Here is a 12,163-nt window from a genome sequence, read left to right as displayed (position 1 = left end):
GTGCAAACTAGATAACTCCGACATCCAAAAATTTCTCCGAAAAGATAAACGTCATCTATAAAAGATAGATGTTATCTAAAAGAATTCTAATCCTAACGGAGTTAGAAAAAGTCAAGATAGACATTAACTATAAGAATTTTAATCCTACCAGAGTTAGAAAAAGTCAATATTGACGTTATCTGTAAGAATGTTAATTCTGGGCTACTTTAGATTATTTCATGCCCCTTTATAAATAGACAGACACTTATTCTAGAAAATGTATGTCTTTAATATTGGTTTTAATATGATTTTGATCATCTTCAGTGTTTAATTTAAGTATCAGAGTGTTTGTGTGTGGATCTCCCCATGCTTTCTAACTGTTTTCCTTTGTACAGACTTAGGCGGCTTAAAGACGACATGTTTCATCAAATAAATTTATTGTTGTATCTCGACAACAACACATTGTATTTTATTTTTAAATCAAGGATCATATTAGCGATTATGATAAATGTCGTCTTACATCATCAACGATGTTTTAATTCCATTAGCAATATCAATTATATCTATAATTAAACCCTAATTCAAAAATTACATTATAAATGAACATGATTGCGATCTAAGATTAATGTCATATGAGACGATGGTGAGTTTACGATGCTATTCGAATCTTACCTCGGTACCACAATAGCTAATATGACTACGAATATAAAAATATAATAATTTATTTAATTATTTTTAAGATATAATGACTAATTTGACCTAACATCAAAATACAATTATCAATTTAATACTCATACCTCTAGATGTATATCATAATGGTCAATAACGTACCCTAATTCGGATCAATTTTACAATTCCCGCCGTTACAATCGATTCCCAAATGAACATCAATCTGTTATAAAATCAAAGTATTTAACAAGGTAATTTCAGCGGCCGCAAGCACATAAGAAGGTGTTTGAAAACAAGAATATTTTCTGGGAACTGATTTTGGAGGTGGTTGGACACTCAAATCATCAAACAATAATTGAACAACGAGGCAGTTAAGGTTGGGTTGCCTATCAGAAATTAAGAATATTACTTAATACCTTAACAAGATGCTGCTAGAACATGTAACTTTAATTTTCTCTCAGTGACATAATTGTTTTGTGTGACTCTAAGATAGTAACTCTAGTTATGTCAGAAGAGATAAATCGTAAGTTAAATCTTTGATGTTTGTGCAAGGCGAAAATCAAATTCGTAACCCATCAAATTAATATCGATATATTACTTATTCAACGCTAGAACTTTAATTTCCTCTACAAAAGATTAGTAACAGTATAAAGAGATCCATATTTTCTACACTTCATGCATCTCCAACATATACAACAGTTTGGGACCTAACAAGTAGGAGAGGCGACCAAACCACCCACCATTCAAAATTACCTTGGGCCTTTATCCATCACCCTTAACATCTGCACTTTTAATGATTCATGGCAGCAGGCAGGCTTTTAATCCATCACCATTTCAGAGTGGGTACATGTAAAAATAACCAACATGGCCCCCCTGTACCAGACCGGGACGAAGAGACTAATGATGTATTGTTGTTGATGTTGATAGCTTAGAGGTCAAATCAATCTCTCTCTCCCTCTCTCTATATATTTTTGATACTTTTAATTTTTTTATATGATTATTTAAAATTTTTATTATTTTAATTATAATCTACATTTTTAAATAATTTAATTTTTATACTTTAATTTTTTTTGTAACAATTTAAATTTTTTATCGATTCGATTATACTCCTAAACTATACATTTTAAAATCAATTGCACACCTCATCAATTTATGATATAATTGCATTTTTATTATTTCAACTACATTTTTGAAATGTGTAATTGATTTAAAAATATAATCAAATCAATAAAAAATTTAGATTATCACACAAAAAAATTCAAAATATAAGAATTAAATTACTTGAAAATACTATCACGACCTGTTTGTTATTTTTATTTCTATTTTTACTTATTTTGAAATGACAATTAACTATTACTTTTATTATCTAATTATTCTCAATTATGGAACGATTTAAGAAATTATATAATAATAATTAAATAATAATTACTATAAATGTAGTAACTGTTCTATAGAATTGTAAACTACTTACATATACGACCATAACCCTTATGGCTAGTGATGGCAATATATAAATTATCAAGTTTATTAAATTTTCTTTTTTTCTCTCAAATTTTATCTATTTTTCTCTCTATATAAATTATCATTTCTATCAGTTCTCTCTAATTTCAATATATTCCCCCCTCAACTCTTGCTATTTCTCCCTCAATTTTCAATTCTATCTTTTAAATCATCAATTAGGACTAGGGTTCTAATAAATGCATGATTCAAATGTATAATTAAAACAACAAAAAATTTAATTGGCCATACGAAAAAAGAAGAAGTGAAAGTGCAGGAATAAAAGTATGAGTTTGGCCATAACTTAGCACTCGTAATTCATTATGGCTCGGATGGTTCTCAGGTGCAATATATAATTAACACAGTATCAAATTTGCTGTAAAAACACCAATAACTTCATGAATAGAACAAGAACTAGACAATGCTTAGTATGCATCTAATGTTCCCTTCTCACTAATTTAACCCTTTGTTTAAAAGCAATTGACTAGAAACCCGCAGAAGGTTTTAGAAGGAAAACATAATTTTTTATAGGATTGCAAACGAAGGTTTTACTTGGCACAAACCAAATTGGTGAAAGTCATATGCACGTGTGAAGAGCCAGTCCTCAAATTTGGTAATAAAATATAATCAGACAGAAAATAACAATTCCACACAAAGCAAAAAGGCCCATAACTAAACCCAGAATGTTCAACACCATATTTCAAAACTGCTCCATAACATAATCAAACAAGCTAAAATTTTAAAAGTACAGTCAGTCAATTTATTCTCCAGAACTCTTATATGAACTCAAAAAGCTTCTGGCCGCATCTGGACTCAACTCTTCATACACCTACATGATTGGTTGATTAATAGTTCATATATAGTGAAGTGAAATAGAAAAAAAATTAGTTCATCAGAATTGTCAAGTGGTGCTGGTTCACAAAGACAAGTACCATTCTTTAGATATTACAATATGCTTACAAGTTTCAAGTGAATTCTCTGGAAAGCCTTGCAAAGTCTTTCTGCCTCTGCTGCACCCACCTGTAACATGTGCACCAAAATTTTAGCTTTGATCGCAGTATTGACTTAACATTTTTCCTCTAATTGCATCCATTGTCGCGTCCTAATAAGATTTTTGAAAAAAAGACAAGGGATAAAAGGATGGCCTAACAAGAACAAATGGATAGCACAATTACCCTGCAATTTCTTCACAAAGCAAAGTGACAAAAAAATTTTAGTATGTAAGCCAACTTGATAGGTTATTTGTTGATTAAACCCCTTTAGGAGAAAAGCATATTGACCACTTTCAACTTTAGCCTAATTGCAAAACAAACTACAATATCATTGGTCAACAGGCACATGGAAAATGCTTGACTGAAGTTCTTGATTCAAACAAATTTGATAAAATCACGGGCCTTTGCCAACCTCAATTATTATTAGGCCCAATCCATGGTGTTACATTTGTACTTGGAGCAGCCTAAAGCTAGCCAAACATCAAAATGACATCATATCCACTCCAAGTTCAGCCCAAAATGGTTTTGCATGTGAAAATTGACACAAGATGCATCCTATCAGATCTATAACTATCTTGTTAATTTATAAAGAAAAAAAATTGACAAAAAAGAAATACATTGCAAAATATTGATTCTCCCATGGTGTTGCTCTCCAGACCCATCAACCAATTACACATCCAATTTATACTCAATCAATAGAAATTCCCAATATCGTTTTGATCTATACAGCAATAGACACTCAGACTAAGACCAATTTACAAATCCGATTTGTAATTAATTCATAGAATGCAGTCCCATGGATCCATAAACCAATTCCACAATAATCAAGAGCAATTGTCCAGGATTTAAATTCCCTTCGAAGAGGTAGAAAAATAATAATTGCAGCTAATTAGAAAACCAAGCACTATATGAGATTAATGAATGCAAAGTGCATCTAGGAATTATCATATTGACTCCAGCAATCCAAGATGCATGAGCATGGGTACAGCCACAAACACAAACAGAAACAGAGGATATGGTGACTTGAGAAAAAAATACAAGACAAAACACAATAGGGATACATCACCACCACCACCACTAAGTCCTAATCCCACTAGGTGGGGTCAGCTACAAGGATTTTAACTCATCAATTCTCTCGGCTCAATGATTGCATCTTCGTTAAGGTTATGATATCCCATGTCATGCCTAAGAGTTTGTCACAGATTCTTCTTTAGTCTTCCTTTACCTCTTTTGTTTGAAGCGTTTTCCATTCTATCCGCTCTCCGCCCATATGCACCCATTGATCTTTTTCTCATATGTTTAAACTATCTTAATGGGGTTTGGGTAAATTACATTTAGCACCCCTAAGCTTTGGAATAAATATAGTAGTACCCCTCACTACTATTCAGAAGTCGTATTAAATTAACTCTTCAGGTTAGATTTTTGTTATGCGAAATACCACTGAAGTTTATAAAATTACATAGTTTTCTTAACAATTATCTTACAAAGGGGAATTTAGTGTAATTTCTAGAATGTGGGGGTACACAACATAATTTAGTGAAACCTAAGGTGCGAGGAATGTAACTTACCCTATCTTTAGGATCCATTTCGACCTTCTTACGTATAACTCCATTTCAAATTCTTACTTCTCTAGTATGGTTGCATATCCGTTGTAACAACCTCAACTCATTTACATGCATATTGTGCACATGTTGGTACTTTTTGCCAAACATCTCATGTTGTATATCAAAACTGATCTTATAGCAATTTGATAAAAATTTCCTTTTTGTTTTCTAAAGAAATTTTAAGATCTCATAAGATATAGAAGCACCCACTTTAAGCATCACAGTTTTCTGTACATACTAAAAAATCTCTCCTTTTTGAACAATTGATCCAAGATCAAGTGTATCCTCAATGCACGAGACTTCTTGCTTGGCGAGGGTCATTTTTATATGTAATTGTACCTTTACTTTGTAAAGAGCTTGCTTTCACAACTCAAACTTGTGATTTGCCAGTCACAGAGCAGCAACCTTATTGTTGCCACCAAGACTTGCACTTTTCTTAAAACAACTTGATCTCCCAATCTCACCACAACATCAATGCATCTATTTTTACAGAACTTACATTCCATATATTTGGTTTTGAATCTCAATAGGCACAACTTCAGGGCTTTAGATTCTAAGGCGTCTTATTCCTCATCATAGCTGATCCCAGGCTCAAATGAAATATAAAAATTGCATTTGGTAGCCTACAACTAGTGTAAAAATAATCAAATCTTTTCAGCATGGATTTTAGACAAAAGGGATTCAACAAGAGAATTATCTTTTTGGTAGTTATGACTTGAATAATATCCAAAAACTATAATAAGTAATCAGAATATACCATTCAATTTAAAATTATTAAAAGTAATATACCAGATAAAAGTAATACTACTTCATCCATCATGCACCACTAGACCAAATGCAAAAACCATTTAAATTCAATAGTATAAAATTATCAACCAAAATTAAATAAACTACAAGTTAGAAAGAGAAAAAAAAAAAAAAAAAAAAAAGATCAAATCTCATAAGTTATTGCAATTTTCAGGAAAACTGGTCATCAGTCAATATTCATAGTAAATATCAAAAGAGAAATAATAAGCATGCATAAGTTCAAACTTTGACTCAACTTAACCAAGTCATGACCATTGGACAAGCTGCTTGATACTTAACGGGTTCCATGAGTTATCACCAATGTACAAGCCATATGGTGTACTGGGTACAAATTTGACATGCCCACTGGTTATGCATGTCATATGCATGTGGGATACAAAAATTGAACTAATTTTGGATTCCATAAATAACCACCTGTGAATACTTGTGCACCTTGCTTGCATTTATGTTTCATGTTTCCCCTGGTTAACTCACAGCATCAAGTCTTGATGCAATCCACAACCCTTTTGATCAGGATAAAGGGCTGCTTCATGAAGCACTTCTCATGGTAGATGAAGAATGAAATATGTATTATCTGGTGGCTTCAATTGTGGGGTTCTTTATTGGTCTCAAAAGCCAGTCTGAAGTGGGATGTATAAAAATAGGGACTTCAAACATTGCAGATGCACCAAGGCTGCTATCTGCTGGATTTTTTTAGGCACGAGCATCTAGATGAGACAACCAGGTTGCCTAGTAAAATATAATTGATGTTGTTGAATGGCATTTCAAACAAAATTACAGGTGGACGCCAGTAAGACTCGGAACAAGGCCAAAAGTATGCAAAGACCATGTTTTAATCTACAACGACGACAACAATCACAAGCCTTAAATCCACTAGGTGGGGTAGGCTATATGAATTCTAGATCTCCATCTATTTCTATCTATGGAATATCCTCTGTAAGGCAATTGTACTTCTATTGATTTTTTTCTCACATGCCCAAAAGACAAATAGGCATAGGTTAAAAGGATCATAAATTTTCATCACAATATAAGAACTGTCAACCAGCACCAAATTTCCATTAAAAATAGTGTTACAAAAACAACAAAATGAGTATATATGCCAAATTTTCAATATCAAAGTGGACCCAACTTCATCTAACTCAATCCCAACTACACACACCACGTGGCACATTGACATGTATTTCAATGTTTGAGTATTTCTTGAACATGGATATGAGATCCATTTTGGACTCTTCATACTACATAGGTTAGATATGAAATACATCATCATGAAGAAAAAGAAGGGTTTAGATATGCCAATACAAATTGGATATTCTATCTTTATTCCTGTGACACTTATCAGCAAACATCATCTTAATTAATATGAAGGACATTAGTTAAATATCAAACACCTAAGAATAGCTTACTATCGGACAACCCAATCAAATGTACTCATTTCACATAAAATGAAAGACAGGAGGATGATTACATTCACATTATAGCATTGCAAACCCAAATACATTCTTCGTTATCAAGCAATGGGGACTTAGTTATCAATGAAAAAAGCTTATCAATGAGGAAATTTTCCAAGTCAATGTTTTTGTAAATTAATTATCATGCTGTGAATATCCCATGTTCATAAAGTACAATTTCAAATAAGCATTCTTACCTTCTTTTCTGCAGCCATCTTTAATCTTTCCCAAAATGCATCTGTAAAGACACATCCACATAAAAATGTGAACTATAATTTCAGTATCAACCATGCAAATGCAGAAAGAATGTGTGCAAGTAGTCAACTGTGACGTGCCATGTTGAAATGTTTGCCTAAGGATTAGACTCGGACTCGGTAAAGTTAGGCCGGATAGAAGGAATTAGAATAAGTCTTCTAGAAGCCTGTTAGTTAGGGGTAGTTTTGTAACTGCAGGTGGTTGGAATAATTCTTGTAAATCCCACCCTCTATAGTCTATAAATAGAAGTGCTCGGGGGGGTCTCATTTTATTCTGTTTTTGCGATCTATCTTGTGGGAAGAGTATGTGTTGTGTATGTGCATGAGAGTAAAGGGTTTTTTTGTAATCTCTGGGTAGTGCTTGGTCTGAAAATAGGGCTGAGAGTGTGTTAACAGCATATGTAATCTTTGTTTCTGGTTTTCAAGATAGTGAACAGCAAGATCATACCAGTCTGGATGTAGGTTCTCTTTCAAAGAATTCCGAACCAGGATAAATCCTTTATCTTGTGTGTGAGTGCCTTGATTCTGTGTTGATTCTTATGTTCCTATTTTTTGTTCTTAATCGTGAGTGAGATATTGTGTTTGTCTTGAGAGGAAATCGAGTGTGTGTGTTGACAAGGATTATTACAACATGCCACCAGATAAACAAAAATGACAAGTGAAATAAGCCTAGAGAGAGAGAAAGAGTATAATGGGCTAAACACATAGGAAAAGAACAAATTTAAGTAATCACAGGACTATTGGGGATTAATTCCATGAATTATTAGTTGCATTAGATTCCAACAGGATTAGAGGTTTTAATGACAAAAAAAAGAAGAAGCATGTGTTTAGCTACATATTGAATCTCTGCTCCTCTAATTCAAGGCAGCTTCCCTTTCATATGCAGGGCGGCTGGAGCTTATCCGTGCTGTGATCCAAGGAGTGGTTTGTTTTTGGTGCTCCATTCTCCTGGTCCCAGCTGCTGTCATTGACCAGATTTTTAGCCTATGCAGGTGCTTCCTCTGGAACTCCAAGGCCTCCCTTGTCAGCTGGAAAGATGTTTGTTTGCCTAAATGTGAAGGCGGCTTGGGCCTTAAGGATCTTAAAAGTTGGAACTCTGGTCTGCTTGTTAAGATCCTATGGAACATTCATCGCAAGAAGGACATGTTGTGGGTTCAATGGATCCATCATGAATTCTTGCACTCGGTCTCCATTTGGCAGAGGCAGGCCCGGAATGATGACTCCCCTCTGATGAAGAGGATGATGCTTATAAGGGATTCTATGTGTGAGGTGCGAGGTTCAGCAGAGGCTGCGATGAGCCTGCTTGAGAGCTGGGCCAATGGTCCTCGGTTTGATGTGCAAGCTGCCTATGAGTTCTTTCGGTTGAAGGGACAAGTTAAGGTGTGGGCGAAGACTGTTTGGCATCCCTGCCTTTTTCCTAAGCATGCCTTCATATTATGGTTATGTGTCAGATCCAGCATCCGAACTCATGATAAGCTCTTATTTCTGGATATTGACCGCGCCTGCCCCTTGTGTAATGGGGTGGAGGAGACTACTAGCCATCTATTTTTCCGATGCCCATTCAGCTCGGCAATCTAGGAGCATATAAGAACATGGATAGGCATCTCTAGAGGCATGACTTCAATCCCGAGTGCCCTCAAATGGCTGTACAAAGAAGCTAGAGGATCCTCTTGGATATGCAAGGCTAAGAAAATAGCCTTGGCCTGCTCGGTTTACCAAATTTGGGTAGCTAGAAATCGTTTAATTTTTTATTTTGTTCAGCCTTCTGTGGAGGAGCTAATTCATAGGATCAAAACCTTTGCATACAAAGTAATGTTTACTCTGTATCCTTATGTTTTGGACCAATTTGAAGGCCTTGTTGTTGGCCTTTAGGTTTTGGTTGTTAGCCATGTTTCCTGGGTATGCCCAGTGATTACTTGTACATTTGATCATTTATACATATTTACCGATTTGGTCAAAAAAAGATATACATCAAACAATTACAATAATTCTGCAAAAAAATTATCAGAAAATAAATAGCAAGTAATGAAATGAAATTGTCTTTGTTTCAACATAAAATGTTATCCTGAAAATATTTTACCTATTTTCCGTTGATTGGCAGTGAAAAAAAGTAAATAAAATATCTTACAAGAAAAATTATTTTTCATTGAAGGCCAAAAATGACTAAAGATTCAATTTAGTGTAAGTCATTTAGATACTCAACTGCTTCTCTCCAAATACATGAGTTACTTGAATTTTCTTCTCAACCAGGCATGATCAAAGGCGGATATATTCCAAGGGATCAGATAGATAATTTACATACAGATTTTGTTGCTTTGTTGGTAGGTAATCAATAATGAAAAAGAAGAGAATTTTTTTTTAATATTAGATATCTGGTTCCCATGCAGACAAGGCAAAATACATTCTAGAAAGAATGGCATTAGTAAAAAATACCATTTATTGAAGTTCAATTTGTTATTCTCTTGGCAGCAAAACATAGGAAGGCAGAGTAGTACTAAGAATTTGTGTTATTAGTGCACATTCCATAAAGAAAAAAAATGAAGTTAAAATGTGAGAAACTAAAACTTGTGTCACAAATGCACATTGTGTCTTCTTTGATGCAAAAAAAAAAAAAAAAAATAGTATTGGATATTTACTTTGATGTTTATTTAAAATCCTAATGATTTATCTGAAAGTCTTCTTTGATAAAAATATTTTCCCAATTCCAAACAAAACAGAAAAAATAAGAAGGAAAATATATTTTGGTGCAAAAAAAAAAAAAAAAAATACATGACAGGAGTAAGTTTGTTAGAGAATGTTTTGCATTGCAACGAAACAGACTAATTGTTACCAGAAGTGAATGGGTTCTTAAACCTCATCATGAAACTCTACAAATAAATATGCTTGTCAGGATAAATGCCATTAAACGTGTTTAGCATGAGAATACCCTGTTTAATTCCTTGAATTGCAATTTCTTTTCTATCAGTCATATCCCATACATCCTGCCTTTCCTTTATCTGTTAAGACAAGGTTATAGATCAAAATGTAACCTCTACAAGGCAATGAGGGAGTAACATAAAGTTGTTTAGAAGAGTCCAGCAGTAGCACCTTGTTTTGTGCTGATTGAGCAGTCAATCTTCTTGATGATGCAGAGTTGGCCTAAAAATGTAAAAAGTAAGTTGAAAACAGTAGTGGTACGAGCTAGAACAGATCAACATATTAACATTTATGCCTACTAAAGTTCCAGAGCATATATCAAAACCAGAAACATAAGCCTATGTTGAGTGGCTAGGCTCTTCTAGTATAACTTTACAATCCTTACAACATAAGCAATCGTTTTGTCCAATAAGAAAGTAGTCTATTTGGGTGGCTGATAAGCCATTTTTATATATGAATAGAAGTTCATCCCACTTCTTGAACATGATATTATCTATGATGAGATCATGTGCAGAAAAGAGAACTAGTTTTCTCAAATTGTATTGCACTAAAATTCACTCTTTTATCTTTTTAGAAAAGAGCCAACTGGGAAATAAACTAAAAAGAAAGTTTGTTGGAACAAAATATTCATTTAAAAAAATGTGAACTGAATAATACTGTAGTCTTTTAATTTGTTGGAACAAAAAGCAAATCAAACCTCTAAATATGGATTTAAAAATTTTACAAATTCCAATGTATACATTTCATGAAAGGTTCTTCTTATCTAACTGCTACTAGTAACTAGAAATAATTTCGTGAATAAAACACAGATTCAGCGTAAGTCTAAGCCCACCCAACTAACCATAGTGACCATTCCGACCATTGACAATATGAAAAAACCTATTAAATTTTTGTTCCTCCTACCTTAATAAAGACAGACACAGTCATACAGTACTAAAGGTAAAAGGTTAGAAGATTTCAATTCATTATGCTATTGATTAAATCAGAGTACCGAGAATCTATGTTGAGCAGAAAGGTCTCTCAGTACTCATTTTATTATTTTTCCCCTTCCCTTTATGTGAAAATCTAGATCTTACACAATCCATAACAAAATCTGCATCCATTTAAGAAAAATGGATAAAAGAGACCCAAAAAAAGGGGGGGGGGGGGGGGGGGGGGGGTAGTGTTGTGAACTTTATTAATAAAGAAAAGAAAGAATTGCAGCCAATGGGCATCTCGGTTTTTACCCTTCAAACCTAAAATATAGAGCTTCGAACAATATGATATGACGCGTACTTAATTAGTTTCAGAAATTTTACAAAAATTGAAGGAAGAACTATTCAAGCAACAACATTCGAAACCATTTCTGTCTCAGGCAGGAGTTACAATGAAAACCCAACACAAAGGATCGCGAGGGCAAGTTAAGGAAAAACGAAAAAGAGGCCGATAATATGTGGATGTATTGTAGGTATAGTGTGTGGACAAAGAGGGTTACTTGATACTGATAATGGCGAGGACGAACAATTGGGAAGAGATTGAGAATGCGTTCGAATTCGAACTCATCCATTTTAGCCTTCTCCTCCGTTAATTGCTTGCAGCCTCTCACCCTTCTGATCAGTCTTCTTCTTCCTTCCTCGCTCAATTCTGGAAAACTCTCATTATCCTTTCTGCCAACAGAGTCTTCTAAATACTATTATTACCCTATTATTTTCTTTTTTTCCCCGAGTATAGGGATAATTTTAAGGAAAAATGCTATTGGTACACCTATTTTGTACACCTTGAGCTATAAAATGGGATATTATGACAAAAAACCCCTCATGAGGCGCATAGAGGCGCGTGAGGCTCATGGAGAGGCGCATGGTATTTTGGTCATAATACCCCTTGTGTAGCCCAAGATATACAAAAATGGTGTACATGTAGCATGATCCAATTTTAAGAGGGAGGGTTTTCTTAATTTAAATAATATTATTTTAAAAAATATTATTTTAAAAAATATTATCAGAATATATTGATCC

General features: G+C 33.9%; 1 protein-coding gene across 1 annotated transcript; it reads right to left on the bottom strand.

Moving 5' to 3' along the window:
* Positions 1-2,754: 2,754 nt before the first annotated feature.
* LOC127810417 (uncharacterized) lies at positions 2,755-11,823 on the bottom strand. The gene is made up of 6 exons (XM_052349903.1): positions 11,644-11,823; positions 10,341-10,391; positions 10,180-10,249; positions 7,197-7,237; positions 3,106-3,165; positions 2,755-2,974 (listed from the first exon to the last, which is right to left on the bottom strand). The coding sequence occupies exons 1-6, from the start codon at positions 11,713-11,715 to the stop codon at positions 2,906-2,908; spliced, it is 363 nt and encodes a 120-aa protein (XP_052205863.1). The 5' UTR covers positions 11,716-11,823; the 3' UTR covers positions 2,755-2,905.
* Between the last annotated feature and the right edge of the window lie 340 nt (positions 11,824-12,163).

This window comes from Diospyros lotus, chromosome 1, assembly GCF_014633365.1.
Source record: "Diospyros lotus cultivar Yz01 chromosome 1, ASM1463336v1, whole genome shotgun sequence".
NCBI lineage: Eukaryota > Viridiplantae > Streptophyta > Magnoliopsida > Ericales > Ebenaceae > Diospyros > Diospyros lotus.
The sequence above is the reverse complement of the archived record's forward strand: the minus strand, read 5'-3'. Positions and strand labels throughout refer to the sequence as shown.